Raw genomic sequence first — 21,617 nt, 5'->3', positions numbered from 1 at the left:
ACGTCGCAGTTGCTTTGGAGAAAGTTGGATATTGGTTTGGTGCATAAGTAGTTATTAATAATATACTCATTGGCTTTCTAACTTTAAAAGCCATTTTAATTAATGCTATTTGAATAAGCTAATAATTAAGTTACAAGCAGATCTTAGATATGAATGAATAAGGGAACGAAAAAGCATATGTCAACTTCATAATTGACTCCTTATGATTAATAAATATGGATTGTTCCGTGAATAAGTTATAACTTATAAGTTATAACTTTTATGCAACTTACTTTCTTAGTTGTTATCACATGCTCTCACAAAATCCCTCTAATCCCTCTAATTCCTTCATTCACTTGATTTCACTTCTGTTTTAATTCATGAAGAGAAACTCAATGGCAGAAATTTTCACTTTTTCAACAGGGGAAAAAATTGAAAGTCCGTTAAACATGTTTAAGTTCTTTACTTTAAATGTAGTATATCCCTCTTCCAAAAAAATTAAATGCCTCCACTTTTTTCACTTCAAAAAATATAGGGAGAGTATTATTTTAAGGTGAATTTTAACACGTGATCTAGAAAAATTAACTTTATTATATTATTAAGTATTGGACTTAAATTTTCAACATTATATTTTTCCTTATATATTTCTTAAAGTATACGACACTTTTTTTTAACGTAAGCATTGTTTTAAACAAAGTTGACAACAATGGTAAGAAAATCAATAAAGAAAACATGCAATAGAAATCAGGAATTTAATGAAGCATCTTTTTCTTTTCAACTAAAGGCCGAAGAGAAAGGGTACCCTCTTCTCTTTGCCAAATACAAATGATAATAATAATAATAATATCCTCACCATCTTACTTATTCATTTTTTTTCTTTGAAAAACTAGTAATTTAAATTTATTTATTAATTCAAATATAATTTATAAACTTATTCTTACGGTAAATGGATAAATAATAGTGAGTGAACTCTTTATCATTTTTGGGAATAAAGACTCCCTTATCATTTGAAACAAGTTTTAGGTGGACACAACCATTATTATCGGTGCTGATCAAATATACTACTATTAAAACATAAAGTTCACATAAATCTCATATCTAAAGTCTAAAATAAAATCATGTAGTTAAACATGAGAGTCCACACAACACAGTTTATTTGTCTCTCTTCTATTTCTGTCGAAGTGTCAACCATATTTGTAATAGGTATTAGCAGAAAAGCAGAAAGTATTATTAACCATTTTCTGCTGAATTTTGGTTTTATTGTCATTTTGATACCATATTCGTACTTAGAACTTAGAACCACTGCAACACTTTCCTAGGATGATTGCAACCTCGTCGTTTTCCACTTTTCCTTCTTCTTCTTCTTCTTCTCTGCTTAGTGGGCTTTTGTTGCTTAGTTCAAGAATCAAAACAAAAACTATTATTTTTAATGCAGAAAGTAGCATTCATTTGTGTTCCTCTGTTTGCTCTGTTTTTAAGTTTCCCGCTCTGTGAATTGTATGAAAATATTTCTTATCTTCTTTCTTTTTCCAAAGGCTTCATTTGCAGTATATGTATATCCCTTTTTCTATTATTGTTAATTGTTTTGCAAATTTACTTTTTCAATGCTGCATTAATATAACACTTATGCATGTTTTACCTTTTTTGCAGTACTAGTAGTACTACTGTATTGCATTGTTTTCTTTCTCGTTTTCTGGGAAAGTGGCATAATAGAGGATGAATACTAGATCACGCACTACACTTCATCCAATGAAAGCTCCTTTCAATAACAATGGCAAAGTAATTTCTTTTTTTCTAGTGTTTTTTTCCTCTCTTCCTCTAAGAATTTAAGCTTTGATATTTTTTTCTTTTCTTTTCTGTTTGATTGGGAGATCTTAAGAAACAAATGGCCTATAAGGTTCTCATGTTTCTCTCTAAAAAAATGAGGCCATGTTGTATTGAAGTTCCTAAAAGTTATGGTGGAATTTGAGACAAGTTCTTCTTAATTTAGAAAAAAGAAAGTTGGTTTCAAAAGCATAAGCTAAAAGCTAAATAAGCAAGCATGGGATTGTTGGCTGTCTTTGGAAATTATTCTTATGGATTGTGCAATGCGTTTTTTAACCAAATCTTGAAACTGGGTTATTTCACTTCTCTTAAGAACCAAATTGTTTAGTCACTATAGTTTCTTTTTTTGTATCCTGATATCAAAATCTTGTATCAAAGATTTGTTTGTATATTTACTGTGCAAAACAGGAGAAGATGGAAAATCGAGGGAGCATTGCAAAGGGTACCCATAAAAATGGGTGTGGATCAAATCGCCAAAAGAAAATGGCTTTGATACAAGATGTATGATGAATCTTGTTCAAATGCTATATTTTCCTAGTTACTTTAACTCCCCTATTGTTCATTTATCATATAAATCATTTTGCAGCATAGTTAGTTATGTATTTAAACTAAACTTTGCAGGTTGATAATTTGAAGAGGACACTAAGACATGAAGAGAATGTTCATAGAGCATTAGAAAGAGCATTAACTAGACCTTTAGGAGCTCTTCCTCGCCTTCCTCCTTATCTCCCGCCATATGTTTGTATCTCTCTTCATCTTTCCCTTTCTCTGCATAGTAGTATGGAACACAAAATTAGGCAATGCAATTTGTTTTGTTACATAGATTCAATCAAGTATTTCAATCAATAAAGTTAGAAAACCCAAATGAGGTTATTAGTTAGTGATCAATTGTATTCATTGTAGAATAAAAGTTGTATGGGCACAGAATGTATTAAGCGCGATTAACCAAATGCTTAATACTTACTAGTCATTAAATTAACCATTTAAAGTTACAAAAAAACGTTACTACAATTATTTTAACTCTGTCTTAAGATTTTGATTGGTTGTACGCATGTGCAAAAGCAAGAATCATCCTAATTGTGTTTGAATAATATAAATTTTTTGGTCTTTTCTATTTGATACATTGAAAGTAATGGAAAGTGTGTATACATTTTAGACATTGGAGCTTGTGGCTGAAGTAGCAGTATTGGAGGAGGAGGTGGTGAGACTAGAAGAGCAAGTTGTGAATTTCAGACAAGGTCTATATCAGGAAGCTGTCTACATTTCCTCCAAGAGGAATGCAGAAAATTTGAACAATCCAATTGACCATAATTCCATCAGGAGCTCCAAACATCGAAAGTCGAAATCTTTATCACAAAGTGAGCTTACTTCAACTTCAACTAGTACCATGGCCAGGCCTCAACTTTCACTTGCAAGAAGTGCTTCAGGTAGAAAGCTGTTATCAATACCAAAAGAGGGGCATGGAAAAGAAAATACATCCTTTTGTAACTCTCCGAAGGATAAGCAATCTCCAGAAAAGAAAACAGCCAAAGTCATTACACCAACAAAAAAATCTCCAATCAAACAAGAATCACCTGATAAGTGTGTGGATCACTTCAAGTTACAGGTACCTATAATTTTATCCCAGTAATTGTGAAAATGATTGTGCATGCTGTCATTTCAACTGTAGTTTGTTTTGCTTGTACAGTTGGAGAGGAGATTAGTAGATAGGGAAGGATTACAAACTTCCTTAATTCTATCAGATGATAAGGCGTTAGATAACGATTACACACCCAACAAAGTTTCGGAAGATATTGTTAAGTGCTTGTGTAGCATATTTATGAGACTTGGCACATTCAAGGACAAATGCAGCAAGGAAAAGGATCAGATGTGTGATCCTTATGGTATCTGTTCAGAATCTAAAACAAGAGATGTTGGTGCATATAATAATTTATGTGAGATTAAAACCTCCACTATCGATCTCAACCGAACAACGAATACAGTGTTTCTGATCCCTAGATTAGAGTAAGTAATAAACAGTTATAGGCTGTTGGTTGAAAGTGATACTATGGTGTCTATCTAATTTATACATATTCAGGTTCCTACTTGGGAAGCTTTCCACTGTGAACTTGAAGGGTCTTAGTCATAAGGAGAAACTTGCATTCTGGATAAACACTTATAATTCATGCATGCTGAATGTAAGATGCCTTTCTTTCACCAATTTGCTTCTTCAACCTCAATAATAAGAGTTTGGTCACCAAAATATTTTGGCTTGAATATTGTAGGCATATTTAGAGCATGGAATACCTAAGAGTCCTGAAATGGTTGTAGCACTAATGCAGAAGGTACAATTATCTGTCCAATGTTCTCTACACTTTATTTAAGAACAAATTAAAATATATTTGAAGCAGCAGAAACATTGTTGGTCCTTCTTAATTGATTCTCACTTCTCTTCTATCTAACTTCTTTTGACTTTTTGTTATCTAACATCTTGGTGATGAGGCCTGATAGTGACATTAAGCAATACTCAATGCCCTTGAGAAATTGATTAAGTTCCTAAAATTATTATAGTTCTGGATATGAGCAATTTAAATTTTAAACCTTAGCTCTGAACTTCTTATATCTATTTCACATAACCCCTATCAAATATTTTTGTGTCTTATCAAGATGGATTTGTATATAAACATTAAAGTTGACTATAACTTGGCAATGTTTGTTCAGGCAACAATATTAGTGGGGGGCCAGTTGCTCAATGCAATAACAATAGAACACTTCATATTGAGACTGCCTTATCACCTAAAGTTTGTAAGTACATAACTTTTTCCCTTTCTTTTTCGAAATTATTGTCATGCTTTGTGGATTTTTAGAAGTATACCTTGATTTTTCATCTATGCTTCTTGTGACAGACATGTCTAAAAGCTGCAAAAAACGATGAGATGAAAGCGCGCAGCATATTTGGCTTGGAATGGTGTGAGCCCTTGGTTACATTTGCACTTTCTTGTGGAAGCTGGTCTTCACCTGCGGTATATTTGTATCTCAATTTAGACCACTGAGCCACTGATTAATTGTTCTTTAGATACTTGAAGTGCAACCTTCCCATAGGAACTAACATGTGTAACATGTTTTTATTAGAAAATAACATCACAAGCATCCAAGGAACAACCCTTAAGTTTTTTCCCTTGTTTTTTAGCTGTAGCTTTTCTGTCTTACTATTTGATCAACTGGTCTTACAATGCATGAGCAAATCAAAGATGTCATTTGCTTAAATAAATTTAGATTTTCATAAAATGAAATAAAAATCACATGTTGAAATTAATGCCAGGTTGACGGGGTATTATGTGTTCATTCAACCATTAGGTTCTAGGAAAATGAAATGTCGAGGAATGAAGTAAGACTCATCTCAATTAATACAAAAGTGACTTTTTCCTTCGTATTTTAAGGGTAAAAGTGTAATCTCATTTTAAATAAAAATGATATAAATATCAATATAAGTTATGTTTCCTTTACTTTTTCAAAGTATTTATCTCTCCATTAATAGAGATGAGTCTCACTCCAAGGAATGGCACATTACCGAGGGACTGGGCTCCTCTCTAATTCTGGAGAGTCTGGCCCCAAATTTCAACATATGACATTTATAAATATTTAATGGTCCAGAATTTTCTTATTTTTAAATACTCTTTTAACTCATTAAATGCAACACCAAACGAACTAAAAAACTTTTCAATTTTCCATTTTCCACTGTTAAGATCAATAACAATGTCAGTGGTATAAATGTTATATTCTGTTTTTCTTTCTTCATGTGGATAAATTCATGAGTATATTATATATATATTTCCTTTCTTTGGTTGGTTAAATATTTAATTGATTATATGAAGGTGAGGGTGTACACAGCATCAGAAGTTGACAAAGAGTTAGAAGCAGCAAAGAGAGATTATTTACATGCAGCAGTTGGTATTACAAAATCAAACAAGTTGATAATCCCAAAATTACTTGACTGGTATTTACTTGACTTTGCAAAGGACTTAGAATCTTTATTGGATTGGGTCTGCTTACAACTTTCTGTTGAACTGAGAAAGGAAGCAGTTGAATGCCTTGAAAGAAGGGGAAGACAGCCTCTTACACACTTAGTACAAATTATGCCATATGACTTCAGTTTCAGGTTGCTTTTACACCAATAACTTAGTGAGAGGTACTGTTCCTCACTCAACGATTCAATCAACGTGAAAAAGGGTTTTGGTGTATTGGAGGATATTTCACACAGAAAGTATATAAATAAAAGCATGTAATGTTTTCCTTTTGAAAAAGGGTTTTGGACTATGGGATACTGCAATCTGGTCATTAGTAATGTTTTTATAGGAAATATACATAGAAATCATTATTTAATTGGCTGCAAAAATCTTGGACTTAATTTTATTTACAGTATATATTTGATATTAACATTATTATCACACCATGTTTTAAATTAGGGTAGCATTCCATAATAACATTGAATGAAGGAATGTGTCAAACTTAGTGGGAACAGAAGAAAAGAAAAGAATGTGTCCATCTGGAAGGGGAAATTAAAAATTAAAATAAAAAAATAAAGGCCCAGGCCATAAGAAATAATCAAATAATAAGAAGGAAAACAGCTTAAGTTGCATATCCTACCTTCAACGAATCTATGACTCTATAACAGCTTTAGTTGGGAATGCATATTTTGACTCCTCAACCAAATGGCGAAGGAACTGGGCCAGTGAGTGCATCTGATCTTTTGATGCTTCCCATTCCACAGATGATGCATCCAGCTGCATTCACGGCTGAAAATTTAGATCCACAGAGATCACAAACATCATATCCAATAGTTGAAAGCCTGCTTAACGTGGCAGCGCAGAATTGTGAAGGATCTTCTAATGGATCAATGGACTTGTTATTCAAACCCCTCTGAATACACAAGTCGACCAGGCTCCTAAATTCCTCTTGCTTGCTTTGAGGTGCTTTAGACAATAGTAGTTCCAACATTTGTTTAGAATATGCATAATTTTGCACCTCCATGTTTCGTTTGATGGCAGTTCGAATGCAATTTATTCTGTGCTTAGCCAGAAGAGGCAATGAACCCAGGTGGCGTGAAAGTCTTGCCATCTCATCTTTTGCACTGATTGCACTTGGACCATGGACTCTTTGCAATCGTCCAATTTCCTGCAGTCACCAATACAGCATTAAATAAGATAAAGACTTCATATTTGAAAGTGGAATGAATTTGGAGGTTTGTGTCTACAACAAAAACAAGTGTAGACAATGATTTGTTTACTGTCTTGTAGTTTAGAACATAAAATGAAATTAAATATCAGTCTGGGGTTCCATAATCCTAAGGGAAAGACATAAACATGTTCTTCATATATAATTATAGACCAACACAGTAGCAGAGATTATAATAATTCCTTTTATTATCTCTGATGCTTGCTATCTTGAGATTCAGCTGACATTGCTTACTTCCTAACACAACAAATATTGACAGCATGGAGAAACAGAAGCTCATTTACCAAATTTATTTTTTGGCAAGAGTTCATTCTATCTATGTTGTTAAAAGTTCAAGCATAGTAATAGTACTTGAAGAAGAGTGACTGCAATCTTGTATTGAGCACAGATTGTTGCTTGAGCTTTTATATCATTTCCACGAGATTGTTCCTTAGCTAATGAAAGAAAAGATTCATCAAAGCAAGACAATGCATCTGCAAGATGATTTAGCTCAAGGTGAACAAGTCCGGTTTTGAAACATACAGCAGCAGTAGCCCCTCGGGGAACCTGCCATAAGAGCCATGAGAATAGAAACAAATAAATCCTTTGTGCTCAGTGATAGGAAACCAGAACTAGAACCCTGTTTTATGGGAGTCCCAATGAGTTCCTTCTTCTGTTGATATTAGTGTAATAGCAGTATCAGATAAGGATTTGTACAAAATGCTGAAGATAAACACTCAAGCAGAAAGGAAAATGTCAGACATTACAGACTCTTCACGGGTTTGCCCCCTCATGTTACAGTATACATTCATATTTTAATATTTCCCTCATTTCCCCCACACGTGTCCAATTCCCTGCCTCCTTTGTATTTCTTCCTAAATACACCTTAATCAAAGGTGGGTTACTATTTCCAAAAAATCAGCAGCTTTGTAAAAGTTGATTTCACGGTTTTGGCATTATCAGAAGTGGTCACTATTTACTAGTATACTAGCTAAATCAGAATATTTTCAGTGGCCACCTTTCTGAATACCTTCTCTGAAAATAATGAAAGGAAAAATCACAAAGTGAGTAGTATTCATTTTGGTTTATACTATATTCAATCTAGAAGATCTAAATCCTTGTGTCATTGCCTTCCCATAGTCTTCTCGAACACAAAAGTATCTTTAATACTCTGGATAGAAAGCGTCACTGGCATGTCTAATATTAAAAAAAAATATTTATACCTGTCCAGGACGCAAAGAAGATGGCGGAGAACCAGCTTGTGGAACCTTTCCAGAATCAGCAGAATTTGGCACGCCAAGTACACTAAGATCAAGAGGTTGGCTAGATATTGGTGCATGCGGCTGTGATTGGGGCATGCCTGCAACCTGAGTTGAGGTTTGTGGTGGGACACCTCCATCAGGAAATCCTATGGACTCATTTGGAGCAACATGTTGCTGAGCAGCCTGAGGAAGAACATCACCTCGAAGACCAACATTAGCTTCAGAAGCACTGACCTGGCTAGGAGATACATTGCTGCTTTCAGCCCCGGCAGTAAATCTGGAGAGATATGTCCCAGCAGGAGGCAGTGATGCAGCGACCTGAAGCGATGGAACTGTATTCTGAAAGAAGTCCTCTGGAATAGGTCCTGCTTTAACTCCCCCACTTACAATCCCTGAAGATGGATGTAAAACTGGTTGTGGTTGAGTAAAGGCGTCTATACCAAACAGGTCACCAGAAGTTGAAACAGCAGGAGCAGCCATTCCAGTCGGTGCTGAAAGCGGGGACAAGCTCTTACCAAGATCTTGGCTTGCACTGGTTGCTGACGACCTGGTCCTTGACAGAGCTAACCCTTCAAGTTTAAATTTACTAGCGGCTTCTTTAATCTTATTGACGTCAACAGTAGAAGAGGAAATCGGCTTATCTCGTATTCTAACTTGTATTTTTTTGGTTTTTGTTACGCCTTCCTCATCACTACTGCTACCATCAGCAGACCCATACATGGATTTCTTAAATTCTTCTGCCATTTTAGCCTGTTCATTAGCAGAAGAACTGGCAGGCTGTTTGCTAAGGCTTTCCAGACCCATTAATGAATCACCTTTGGGATTATCAGCCCCCTTCAATTGATTGGATATGGGTTTAACTGAAGATACTTCAAGGTCATTTGCTTTAATATCGCTACCTGTTGGGATGAAGGATTTAACCAAACTATCTTCCCGTACCTCTACAGTGTTGCCTCTTCCTTTGATTGAGCCTAAATACACACCAATGTGATCTAAAATAATGGACGGAATCACACCATCATCTGTCTTCATGTATGGTGTTACTTCTGCATCAAGTTCCCATTGAGGTATATCCTTTGCAGTAGTAGGGGTTTTGATTTCCCAGTTTCCACCACCCCATTCAGGTCCTTTAGGAACCATACTTTCTGCAGCAAAGTTGGCAAATATGCCTTGAGTCCATCCAGTAGACCGAACTCGTAAAATTCTTTCACAATGCCGCCTCAATTCTGAGTCAAGATCTTCTTCTTCCAACTTCTGAGCAAGACGCCTCATGGCGCTAGGGTTAAGGTGGCATATAAACAGATCAAGCATGCTTTCATAATCTGCTATAACTTCAAACGTTTCCTTTGCTCTATCAAACTGACCAAACCTGCAAGTGACCTTAAATTACTAAAGTGAACTACAATACCATCCAAACACCAAATCTAATTTGAAAAGTAGATATTCATTCATGAAAAGAGAAAATAAATTAAGCTAGATGGAAATAAAATAGAAAATATTGTAATATATTACCAGACAAATCCTTAATATTAGATTATCAGACAATAAATGAGGCATGCTTCTTTAGTGATTATTTTCTTTAGATTTGTCCTCCATATGCTATGACAGAATACATTTGATAAATATAGAATGAGTTTAATATCTATGTACTGAAAATGTAAGATTTTTTTACACTTTTGGTGTATTATTCGCTATTCATGTGTTAATCATCATTAACTAAAAAATAAAGTAATATACATGAACGGTAGATGATATACTCACTATGTAACTCTAGTTCATCTGGAGTCGTGCATTCTTACTTCACACAAGAATAGGCCAGAATCATCATTGAAAATATAATTATTGATGAGATGAAACAGCGAATAAAAAGTTAACTAACAGAAACTACCACTTTAAATTTTAGGTACACTATATGATTAACTAGTGGCTGACATGAGAAAGTAAAACCTCACCATATTAACCAGTAATAGCTAAATAAAATCAACAATTCAAGAAAGACAGTTATCACAGTTATAGTTCCTCTAGGTTCAATGGCAGCAAAATAAGTACAATGAAGTTTCCAAGCCTGCCTACCTGATACAGGCATATCCCAATTGCCTGAACTGGTGAAATAAATGAGATGTAGAAGGGCATCGTGGATAATCTCTTGAACGCAGAAATTCATCTTTCAAAACAGAAAGAGCAGTGGGAAAACGAAGAGCTTGCACAGCATAGACACCCCGCATCACCTATGGTCAAAACACAACATCCTCAGAAGATAGGATAGACCATAAATAAAATGCAAAGACAGAGTATTTCATCACTTGCCTGGGTGAACTGTGGACCTGATTGAGATAATGAAACTGCTAAATCTCCACAGACAGGAGAACCTCTAGCAAGGATGTCCAGAGACCTTGGTGTTGTGCGCAAGCTGTCAAACCTTCATTCAGATAAGCACTTACCGTGTCAGTTCTTATGGATAAAGAAATGTGAAAAGGCTCTTAAAGCCTAAAATTTCTAGCATTCAGACATAAGTCAGGTTTTTTCAAGAGGTCATAATTCAATTCATAGGTAGCAAAGAAGGAAACCTCGACGTTATTTGGTATAGTATTTCTGATAGGTCAAGCTTTTGCTTGAAAGTTTCCTGCATTGTGGCAAGTCCAATGAGAAGAGGCTCAAGAAGACCAACAAGACAGCTCTTGACATCAACCCCTTTCTTCTGCTTGGGATTTATTTCCGTAGGGCAAGCAACCAACAATCGATCATTTAAAGCACCAACCAAGACTGCATAAGAAATTCATAAAAATAGATCTTGGGACAATCCCCCTCCCCTCAAAATAGGACGGCTTTACAAAATAGAATGCACACTGGAAGACAATTACCTGCACAAGGCATACTAATTGAGAGTATAGTCCTCACTTTGCCATCCCAACCAAGTAGACTTACTGCAGTGGCAGTAGAAAAAAGAAGTGCAGGCCCAACCCATAAAAGTGATCTAAAGTAGGGATGAGTTATGGTTTTCAGACGGAGAGATTATATCCAAGTTAGAAATGAAATATAGGGTCTGCTTGGGTGAGCAGGTGGAAAATGGGAAGGTAGAAATAGAAAACAAAGTAGAAATGATTTTCAATCATAAGATATGGCTTCGACTGAAAGTGAGTACAGTTTATTCATAACCTTCTCATATTTCTGTCATAGCAAGCAAGTGTGAAGTTATTTTCCTTCCCAAATTTTCACTCACTCAATCAAGCACCCCTAATGTGAATAAATGGTTCCTTGATTTTATAAAGTACAAATTCTAAGGATATTGAAGGAAGTCCCTTGTCAAAAGTTGTAGAAGTGCAAGCAAGTATATCGAGTGCTGCCGAAACTATAAGAACTCTATGTGTAGTTAAAATTCCTGCAACATATCCCCTGGGAGTCTCTTGCCAGTGTACCTGTTAAATTTGAACCAAGATATAATCAGAGCAACTTGATTTTATTTCAACAAATTGGAACTTGTAAGGATCCAAAAAGGCAAAGGCCTTCAATTTTCTTGGAGAGTGATAAAAAGGCCTTCAGTTATAAAAAGTCAAAAGACAAGGTAACAAGCTCTGAACATAACTCGGCAATAAAATTGGCTCAATGAATAATTATACATGTTGTTAAACTTCAATCTTAAAACAAATTGGCAATGTGAGAAATTTCCCAAAATGTAGCATGCCAAAGAGAATGAGATAGGCGGTGTGAGATTTCCAACATGAACCCTCCAAAGAAGCATAGACGACCAGGAAACGACTCTCTCTATCCTATGATGGTGAAACAGAGAGACCTTGGCTCCGATACCATGTCTAGGTATGGCAACTAGGTTCCTAGACCTCTCCCTCTTCATTATATTGTAAGTTTTTTTACAACTTAGCTACAATTTAACCGTGGCAAACTCTTTATGTAGTCATGGCTATGTAACTTACAACTTAAAGACATCCCTATCAATTAGTCATACCTTTTCTACCAGTTGTAATCTATTTAGCCACGTTTTGTTTCTCGTTGGCAAAAGATTTTTGAACTGGTTTGTTGCTGTTTAAAATGTAAACTGTGGCTAAATAAGAAACTACATGTTTTTTATTACTATTTAGCCGTGGTGTGCACCATGGCTAAGTTATATTTGCCCCCTTCCTTCTATCTTTTCTTGATCGAGCTTGTCCTCTCACACGACTATCTGTTTATTTGTCATTGCTTTTTGGGCACCTTTGCCATTCATTTGCCTCACTGCTACCTCTCGAGAAAGGCCCAGTCCCTATAGCTGTTGTTTGCCACTTTTATGTTTTGTTTGCCTCTATTGGCCTATTTTCTGCTTTCACTGTGGTTGCCTCTTTCTTTCATTACAGCAGCTAAGTTGAACATATTGATGGAGATGGGGAGGAAGAAGAGCTTTTGATAAAGAATGAGGAGGATCAACTAATGAAGAGTTTTTGATAATTAATGAGGAGGATCAACTAGTGATAGGCTATGTACTGTACATTTTTCAATAGTATACTCAAATAATAGGCACTTCTCTTTTTTCCTTATTCTCTAACTTTAACCCTAATTTATTTTATCGCTGTTTTACATGATACTGAGTTTCAATTAATATCATCTCCATATATGATGAAAGAAAGGGCTACTTATTGAGGATTTTAAGTTTAAGAGACGATTAATAAAAGCTATTGAGTCATTAGTGGATTCCAAAACAACAGACAAACTTATTATGATGGACTTACTGAGGAACCATGATAGTGCACCTGACTGGCAAACATGGTGTCTTTACCCAAAACCTTTAACGGATAAGTCCTTCCATTTTATATGGTCCTCACCTTATCCATTGTTATTCATTGTGGGGCTTCCTATTCTTCGCCACTCATTGATCCACGTCTTATTGCTTGGTACGAGGTTGGGTCACCTATTTATCCCACCATTCATCAACCACCATTTTCCCAATACCCGTATATTTCAATCCACAAGCCGAACTGTTGGCTTGGTATGCTTGCCGGGCTATCACAGGGAGTCTAAAACAGCAAGGTGATCTATTTCAGTTAACTTTACCACCAAGTCAAACTAGTGTGGCCGACACCACATCTCAATCTAATATCTTAATGCATTAGGTTAGTAGGTCTTTCCACTTTATATGACCCTCACCTTGTTCCTTCCTATTGAACAAGGTATTCTTCAATCACTTGAATATAAAAAAATGTATCTATTAGAGGCAAATTTGATAAAGCTTGTATTGCATCCAGGAGGGACTAAAATACTATTTACTCTGTATTTTATGGATATATAAGTAACATATTAAAAAAAACATTGAAGAACCACACTTCCATTTTGTCTCTCCACTTTTTTCTACACTCTTATATCCACCTTGTTTTACTTAATTGCACAGAGTAGGTGTGAACTGTGAACAACTTTTTAGTTCTAGTCATAATTACATAAGCATGCAATTGAATGATACCTGAAGTACAATCTCATCTCTTTTCAACTTCATTGACTTTTTTCCCTCGCCCTTGGTTGATATGTAATGGCCATCAGAAGTTGAAATTGAAGTTGAAAGGCGGTACCCTTCTATGAGCTTTACTAATCCAATTTGGTTCCCATGACAAGCAAAGATCAAAGTTGAATCTACAAAGAGAATTAAAAAAATTAATACTTCATAGTACTAATAAACTAATCCTAAGCATGCAAAGAATGTGTCTGTAGGTAGGAATCATTTGGCACACATGACACACTTCTACTCAATGGTTTCCTCCAAAAAATCAATGACTAAATATTATTTAAATCTTGCATGTCAAATTGCAGAGTACACATTGAAGGTCTCTAATTAACTTGAAACCACATGCACTTATACAGAATTATATATCCTATAGAAGGTAATTCAATTTTGTAAGTCTAATTTTGATTTACACCAGTGTTAATGGATGTCATGCCTACACATTCCAGTGCACACAGACGCTAATAAAAAATGGTTGTCTATGTGTATGTATATATACATGTCTATATGACTGTATGTATTCAAGCACCTAATGGAGTAGAAAAGATACGATCAACTTCAGTTTCAAACATAAACGGTGTTGGGCCACGAATTGAACCAGCATTAGTCTCTGTAGGTTGGTTTTCTTCAAAAAGTAGTTTTTCATTATCTTTCGGATCTTGTGAAGCCCCTCCAGGTAGAATATATACAGCCAACCCTGTCTTGTCATCATCGAGAATTGCAAACTGATTTTCATTTGGCCCAATAAATGCTGCATCTCGACCTACAAAACAATTACTTGAATTATTTTTTATTTCGTATAGAAATTATTTTATTTATTTCACATAATGCATGACCAACTCTGGCAGAAGGAGAAGTAAATACATAAATACCTTTCACTGTGCTGCTTTTACTGTTTGCTATCTCTGCAACTGTATTTTCCCGGTAAAGCACAACTTCATTTGTAGCACCACTGAATTCAAAAACTACAAGAAATAGGTGTTGCTTTTTACTGTAAATCAAGTATTTTGCTTGATACTCCACATTCCCAGGAATCTATACAAAGTATATGAACATTAGAAGGATGCTGTGGATATGATTTTCACTGGAAATATATAAATACTTACGGCATATCAATTTATGCAAATGATAGTTTCGATAAAAATTAGAGGCACAACACAATACTTGTCAAATATGCTACTCTTTACATTACCGAATTATAAAGCTTCTTGTAGATACTCTCCAATCCTGATGCAATATTAAATGCCATAAGATTTGGTCCTTCCACATAGAAAGCCCTGACGGGATAATGAAGAACTCGGTTCTCTTTACTAAAGAAATTTAGCTCCAAATGAAATGGCTGGAAATGCATAAATGGAATTAGTTGCTTGAACCCAAAAAAATTCTAAGGAAAAGAAATCAGTGTCAACCAAATTGTCAGACTCATAGGTACCTTACCTGGATAACTGGAATGTCCTTCAGGTGATGCTTGGAATCTAGAACAGTGATGAGGGGCAAGCGAGATATTGGAGCACTTTTTGCTTGACCTTCCATAAAATGCTACAAAATAATGTAACAGTACAATTTTGGAGTCAGAGGGTGAGGAAACTTCCGAAAGCTTTCTTATAAAATTAAATACAGGACCGTAAGGCAATTTGAGCCAGCAATTTGGTGGTCGGGCTTCAGAGTGACATCTAAGACACTGCCCTTTTCTGTCATTGAGGTTATAAGGAAGAGATAAAATAAGAAGAAACATACACTATAAAGAAAAGCCTTCCTTGCAATGTCGGATATAGTAAGATGACCGTGGCTGCAAGAAAGTGTGGAGATTCTCAGCAATGACATTAGATAATTATGATGCGACAAATCACATCGATGTAAGAAACTATGGGAGAAATGAGTCAAAATTAATCAGATTAAGGAATTTGAAAACCTTAAAGTGCTAAACTAAAGCTAAATCTCAACAAAAGTTCCCAAAACAAGTCAAAACGGGGTGATAGAAAATGGATCAGTTAAGGGAGGAAAAAAAGGCGGCCCAGTGCAGGAAGTTCTCACCTTGACGTCTAGGGAGGGTAGGTGTATACAACTTTATCTCGTGACCTCATGGTCACTAATACAATCAAATAATTACAACTAATACAATCATGGTGATAGACCCTTTTCAAGTAAAGTAAGCACCGCGGCAGATACTGCATAGGACACTAATACCTTCAAATAATTATGATTAACCATGGTATGTAGGTATAGAAATAAAGTGCAATGTCAGATATCAGCCAGCAGTACTACCCAATCAAGATTCAAGACCGAAACTAAGAGCAAGGATAGTCAGAACAGCTTAATATAATTTACATTCTAACCAGTAACCACTAGTTTTTCAATAAAACACCAGTGACATATTTTCCTCTACCAAGTTGTATGTTCCAACTCACCCTTTCATATGATGTTCTTGTATCTGAGCTTGAAGTTGATGATCCGCTAAAACGCCAGATGAGCCCAAGGCTGCCAACTTTTCTTTTAAAACAGATGCTGCATATCACCTCTACCATTAGTATATATTAATGAGCTAGATGGAAATAGCAAATATGACATGTATGACGCTAATATAAGCAAAATATGTATAAAATAAATAAGTATATTAAAAAAAGGAACAAGACAGATATAAATGACCAAAACTTTCTTGTCCGATACCACCCCCAAATGAAGACATCCCACAGTGTACCCCAAAAAAAGAAGGGGAAAGGAATATTGCTGAAAGATATCCACTAAATGAAGAAAACAAACTAAAGATAGGACAGCAGGTAGAAAGGCTAATTAGATAACACATGAAAAATAGACATGAAAGATCAGAAGGTATCATGACTGATCACGTTGATAGATGGACATATAGCAATGATCCTTTGGTATGCATGATTGTATAAGGCTCCATAGGATAAGCCTTGATAATATTAGTCCTAATAACATGTTAATACGATATGGTGTTTGGTATGATGTTGTATAGGAAACCGGAGTAATCCAAAATAATTTTTACAAAATTACCTGTCATCAACCCAAAACTGAACCTAAAAACCCACACTTTTGCTTCACTAACACAGATCTAAGCATATCAAACCAATACATAGCACCAATGAATTTCGACTCATGGTGCAATACCCCGAGTCTTATGTTGATCATCTAATCCTAAATTCATGCACACTATGCTGCTTTTAATTATTACATAAAGAGCACTAAAATTTCTACCCAATCCCCAGGCAAAAAAACCAATTCATATTTCAAGATTGTGGGTTGTTTTTTTACCTCATATATCAATTAACATGTAGGGAATTTCAAACAAGTCCACTTTTTCAATAGTCCATTGGGATTATGTATTACTAGTGATAACAGGCACACTCGATCATCAAGCTGGTGGAGTTGCACAACAATCATGCCCATTGTGTCGGGAGAATTTCGTATAAAATTATATCCATCCCAACTTATCCTATCCTACTAGCCTTCAAACCAAAGATTACAACAGGATAGGTTAGGCTACCCTACCCTGGCCACCAAACAGAGCCAAAAACTAGCATTGTGGAAATTTTGTTTATTCAAATAGAAAATATCACGAACTACTAAGTTCTATTTAATCTTGATTTCAGCTGTGAATAAAAACAATCACCTGAAGATCCCCGTGCACTTTGCAAAACTGCGAAAAGTTGCTTCCTCCTTTCTCTATTGTGTGTGGTCTTGTTTTTTGACGTTTCTCCACTTGTTACATTCTGATAAAATAAAACCGAACTTATATTTCCAATATTTACTGTCAGGTAAGGTAAAATAATGCAAGGTGGCACATTACTGCAAACACTAGTGCTGCTAAATTAGATTTTGGATGAAATTCCAAAGCTTTAATTCGCGGTAAGGGATACACTGCTTCTCCACCCTGTTGAGAAAGGATGCGGGGGATATCAATTGATCCAATTGCTGCATCAAAATGTAATATGTATTAGTCAATGAATTTTAATGAGATGACTAGTAGAAGAATGAAACAAGATGATTGTTGGTATGTTTCTTCTCTCTCTCTCTCTCTATGTTAAATCATGCTATAAGGGGAGGGGGATTGTAGCAGCATAATTTGCAATATAGTTAACATAAGAGTAACAAGCTATCCAAAACCAACAGAAAATTCAGAGTAGAAGCAAAATGAACCAGCAGGCTCAAAAAAATTCGCCAGCACAGGTCTATTAGGATTAGCTATAACCCTTGTTTTCCAGACTTGCAGATTTCCATCCCTTGATAGAGTTACAAGTAAACGCAATATCGGAAGCCATGCAACAGATGCTATTGGTTGTGAGCCAACTTGTGTTCTGAAATTTGAATAATATAATTAATGATCAGATAAAAGATAGTGAGATAGGAACAAGAGTAACCAAAATAACAAGCTTGGACTTAAAAATTTCCAAGTTCCAACAATTGGGTCCTAGAGAATAACAAATTCAAAATAATACATAACCATGACACTGGGTCTCTCAGAGTCTCAGTTATAGAATGGTGAAACCTCAATCATAGGTAAACTACAGTCACTCACATTCCAATCATATTAGGTCTCTCAGTTGATACATCCCATGCCAGGAGCGTACCACGTCGATCACCAACAAAGATCCATTCCAGTGTTGGATGAAATGCAAATGCACCAGCTCCATTAAGCTTTATAGTATTGTCAACTGAACAGGAAACAATATATATGTAGATATATATGAAATAATATTAAGAATATGGCTTAAAAGAGAAATATAAACCATGTCAACAAGAACACAATGTGAGAGAAATCATCTCACGTTGTAGTGTGTAATGAACAGCATAGGTGTGAATGTTATATGCTCGAATCAAACCATCTGCATAAGCAACATACTGGGACGGAAAAACAATGAAGTCAATACTGATTGAGGTGAAATACCATTATCTGAAAGACTGAACACTATATTGTCCTTGCAGCAGAGTATCACAAGAACCACCCACAAAGTATATTAAACACATTACAAGGACTGGGAGGCGAGGATGACAGGCAAGATTCACAATAGGCTTCTTCAAGTCTGTCTTGATTTTTGTAGGTGCTCTACCGCCTTCAACAGTTCCCACAACTTCATTTTTGCAAAAACAGATATAGAACAAAAATAATTGATTTGTAATCAAATCTGCATCAAAGAAGGGATATGTGAGAAAATAGACCAAACCTGTCACACTCATCCGCTTATGGAATCCGAAAAACGCAACAGTTTGTAGTGGAGTCAAAGCCAGATGAACTTCTGCATCAGAAGAAACTTGATCTGACTTCTTCTCTGGTGAATGCAATACACATGTTTGCTCTGAGTCAAAATCACAAGACCGTAATGTACAATCCTACAGATTTAAAAGAAAAGGTTATAATAAGTGCGACAGAACTTCATAGTCACAACATATAAACTAGTGCAGAACAGGATATGGTAGCACTAAATTTAGAAAAGAAAACACTGAAGGGTTCTATCTTCCAAGTAACATGAAATCAATAAGTATCAACAAATGGAATTTACACAGAAAATAAAACAAAAACTCAATTAGAAAGTTATATATGCCAGTGCATATTTAAATCTTAATAAGTAGCAAGACAAACACTATCAAAGTATGATTTAAACAGAAAAATGAATTGGTAAATTAATCTACAATAATGAGATTCTAAGAAGGGATTTTGACACTATGACCAAATTTCAAGGTATGGTTTAAACTGAAAAATGAATAGTAAGTTATCTTCCACAAAACATAAATACTTGAAACCTCTCAACATCCCATTTCTGTTACTCTAAAAGCAGAAATTTATGACGGGAAGGCCCTTTTTTAAATTGCAGAGTTCTTTACTTATTTGTAATGATAAAAAGAGGATATCCAATGAAATTGCAGTCAAATCTTGTTTGCATTAAACCCATTTTATTGCCAAATCTTGTACATGTATCACGAAAACTCTAAGCAACTTTTAATATAACTTCCTAATTTCAATATAAATTGCATTTCAGAACTTAACCAAGCAAAACATGTCACCAGGGTCTGATTTTCATATTATTGCCTCTCTAGCCAAAACTAAAGAATGGAGATTTATTGGCCTCGAGAGAATGACAAATCGATGAGCACTTATGTTTCTGGTCAGACTACAATCTTTATAGCACTTTATCCTTCCATACTTTAACTAGGGAAAAGTCCACATGTTCAATTAAGAATTGAAGATCCAGTAAAAAAAGGATTATAGTAAACAACAAAAATAGTTTTAACATGAGCACACGAGAAGTTCCAGTAGGGACAACCTGGAGGATTGCAATCACAGTATGCCCACTTGTGGGACTATAAGACATACGGACAACAGGTGCACCAATGTCAAGAGCAGAAATCTTGCTTCCTGTTAATGCATCAAACTCTGCATACATGAAAACAAACCAATAAGTGAAATATTTGCCAAAAATGCAGCACACTAAAAGGTAAGACTACTCCTCTCAATCAACTAAAAGAGTGCTAGATATAAGAAACCAGTGGTTCAGATGCCATGGATCAACACAGTATTGTGTATTTGTTTATATTGATACATTCCTTAGAAATAAAAGCTTCAAGAGTAAGTTAAGCAGCATTTACCAGTCGCTGTCATGGTAGCATGCGAAGTTATGTTATGTCGATCCAATTTGACATGGGTTTTTATGTGAACAATGAATTTAAGGGCTACCTAAAGGATCATATTAGATACTGCTCTTTTATGTTTGGTTAATGAATAAGTCAACTTAGCTCTTCCATGAAAATAACTCATGCTCCTTTTGCAATGCTTCACATATATTTGGTTTTTTTGGACAGAAAAGAATACTAAATAAAAGGAAGATCAATCATGCTCTTACGTCATGAAAAAAGAAAACAAGGAAACAAACTATTTATCTCATGGGATTTTTTTCGTATGACTTAGTTAAAGAGTGAATTCCAAACCACGCCACACCTTGAATAACCCCACTTATCTCATGGGAGCCTAGTATACTAGAAGTACTTTTATGTGATCTTAGTAATGGAAATTTTCCATTGAATGACCAAAATCAAATACTATAACTGAAATTTTGCATTCATATACAAGATGTGGTCCAGTAGAGTTCTGCCATGTGGCATTTGACTACTTACATAATTCTCTCATTCACCCGAAGTACCGAATTTACTTACCACATATCATATTCATCATAAATAGTGTATCATAAAATTAATGTAAAAAATGACGAAACAGTACTACCATACCAATGGGCTAACTAACATAACAGCTATGTAAAACTATCTCCAATAGAAACTTAACAGAAGAGCTATACGGCATATTGCATCAATATTGTGATATCACACATTTCCAAACTAATATTAGTGACCTCTGGAATTTCAAAATAGCAGAATAGCTCAATGATCCTCACATTGTTTATGCCGTTACAAATGCTATAACGAGAGTGAATTTAAGTTATGAATTTAGAAACAAGTGAAAATGAGAGAAGGCAATTGTTTACCGACGATGTATGTTCCGATAGCGACGGCAACAAGTGCCTGATGAGGATGGAATGAAGCAGCATGAGGTTGAAGCGGTTTTCCACTACGACCTACGTGGCGGAGATCGAGATGTTGCAATGTCGTCCACTCCATGAATCCACGTCCTTTGATTTTCACCTAATATAACTTCAACTTCATTGTTACGTTAAAGAAAATGGAATCGGTAGAATTCGTATCTTGATCGCAGTTCAAATGCTACAATGTGTCAATTTGTTTGCATGGAATCGAATAAACGAATTTAAAATACAGTGTAATTGGAACAAGGTGGAATTGCAAGATAACAATGCATTAAGAGCAGTAACAACTTGAACGCAAAACTATGAAGAAATGAAGCATTATTTTGTCGA

The 21,617-nt window shown here is 35.3% G+C and overlaps 2 protein-coding genes and 1 long non-coding RNA gene across 9 annotated transcripts in view; 2 read left to right on the top strand and 1 right to left on the bottom strand.

Annotated features, from left to right (window-relative positions):
- LOC109331441 overlaps nt 1-6,342 on the top strand; it is a 15,644-nt gene extending 9,302 nt beyond the window's left edge. The window contains exon 3 of the long non-coding RNA XR_002105789.1: nt 6,012-6,342. This is a non-coding gene — a long non-coding RNA (uncharacterized LOC109331441). The remainder of the gene's footprint in view (nt 1-6,011) is intronic.
- Nucleotides 1,164-6,144, top strand: LOC109331440. 5 transcript variants are annotated; one of them, XM_019565939.1, is made up of 10 exons: nt 1,164-1,182; nt 2,212-2,304; nt 2,425-2,541; nt 2,960-3,409; nt 3,473-3,807; nt 3,881-3,980; nt 4,068-4,127; nt 4,504-4,587; nt 4,689-4,805; nt 5,658-6,144. In XM_019565939.1, exons 2-10 carry the CDS (start codon nt 2,218-2,220, stop codon nt 5,958-5,960), a joined length of 1,653 nt encoding a protein of 550 aa, XP_019421484.1. In that variant the 5' UTR covers nt 1,164-1,182; nt 2,212-2,217; the 3' UTR covers nt 5,961-6,144. The 5 variants fall into 5 exon arrangements, with proteins under 5 accessions (XP_019421484.1, XP_019421481.1, XP_019421482.1 ...); XM_019565936.1 differs by lacking the exon at nt 1,164-1,182 and adding an exon at nt 1,601-1,758; XM_019565937.1 differs by lacking the exon at nt 1,164-1,182 and adding an exon at nt 1,603-1,758 and having other exon boundaries at nt 2,209-2,304; nt 3,491-3,807.
- Nucleotides 6,264-21,617, bottom strand: LOC109331439. Of its 3 annotated transcripts, XM_019565933.1 has the most exons (25): nt 21,231-21,617; nt 20,019-20,128; nt 18,921-19,086; nt 18,727-18,827; nt 18,525-18,597; nt 18,275-18,410; nt 17,896-18,053; nt 17,546-17,670; nt 17,369-17,468; nt 16,146-16,242; nt 15,475-15,526; nt 15,175-15,276; nt 14,930-15,076; nt 14,610-14,772; nt 14,267-14,500; nt 13,702-13,868; nt 11,546-11,674; nt 11,120-11,237; nt 10,826-11,021; nt 10,566-10,677; nt 10,332-10,486; nt 8,220-9,627; nt 7,369-7,563; nt 6,468-6,957; nt 6,264-6,432 (listed from the first exon to the last, which is right to left on the bottom strand). In XM_019565933.1, exons 1-24 carry the CDS (start codon nt 21,361-21,363, stop codon nt 6,487-6,489), a joined length of 4,848 nt encoding a protein of 1,615 aa, XP_019421478.1. In that variant the 5' UTR covers nt 21,364-21,617; the 3' UTR covers nt 6,264-6,432; nt 6,468-6,486. The 3 variants fall into 3 exon arrangements, with proteins under 3 accessions (XP_019421478.1, XP_019421477.1, XP_019421479.1); XM_019565932.1 differs by having other exon boundaries at nt 6,264-6,957; nt 21,231-21,616; XM_019565934.1 differs by lacking the exons at nt 18,525-18,597; nt 18,921-19,086; nt 20,019-20,128; nt 21,231-21,617 and having other exon boundaries at nt 6,264-6,957; nt 18,644-18,827.

Source organism: Lupinus angustifolius, chromosome LG17 (genome assembly GCF_001865875.1).
Source record: "Lupinus angustifolius cultivar Tanjil chromosome LG17, LupAngTanjil_v1.0, whole genome shotgun sequence".
NCBI classification, from domain to species: domain Eukaryota; kingdom Viridiplantae; phylum Streptophyta; class Magnoliopsida; order Fabales; family Fabaceae; genus Lupinus; species Lupinus angustifolius.
The sequence above is the reverse complement of the archived record's forward strand: the minus strand, read 5'-3'. Positions and strand labels throughout refer to the sequence as shown.

What these genes read in the sequence shown, in the direction of transcription:
- LOC109331439 (XM_019565933.1), bottom strand. Translation starts at nt 21,363, where the DNA reads ATGGAGTGGACGACATTGCAACATCTCGATCTCCGCCACGTAGGTCGT. An exon ending in TAAAAGCAGCACAGTGAAAG is followed by an intron (nt 14,501 to 14,609) that starts GTATTTATGTAT and finishes ATTGTTTTGTAG; the next exon opens with GTCGAGATGCAGCATTTATT. An exon ending in CTATACCAAATAACGTCGAG is followed by an intron (nt 10,678 to 10,825) that starts GTTTCCTTCTTT and finishes ATCTGAATGAAG; the next exon opens with GTTTGACAGCTTGCGCACAA.
- LOC109331440 (XM_019565935.1), top strand. Translation starts at nt 1,696, where the DNA reads ATGAATACTAGATCACGCACTACACTTCATCCAATGAAAGCTCCTTTC. An exon ending in TTTCTGATCCCTAGATTAGA is followed by an intron (nt 3,808 to 3,880) that starts GTAAGTAATAAA and finishes ATACATATTCAG; the next exon opens with GTTCCTACTTGGGAAGCTTT. An exon ending in TTGTAGCACTAATGCAGAAG is followed by an intron (nt 4,128 to 4,503) that starts GTACAATTATCT and finishes ATGTTTGTTCAG; the next exon opens with GCAACAATATTAGTGGGGGG.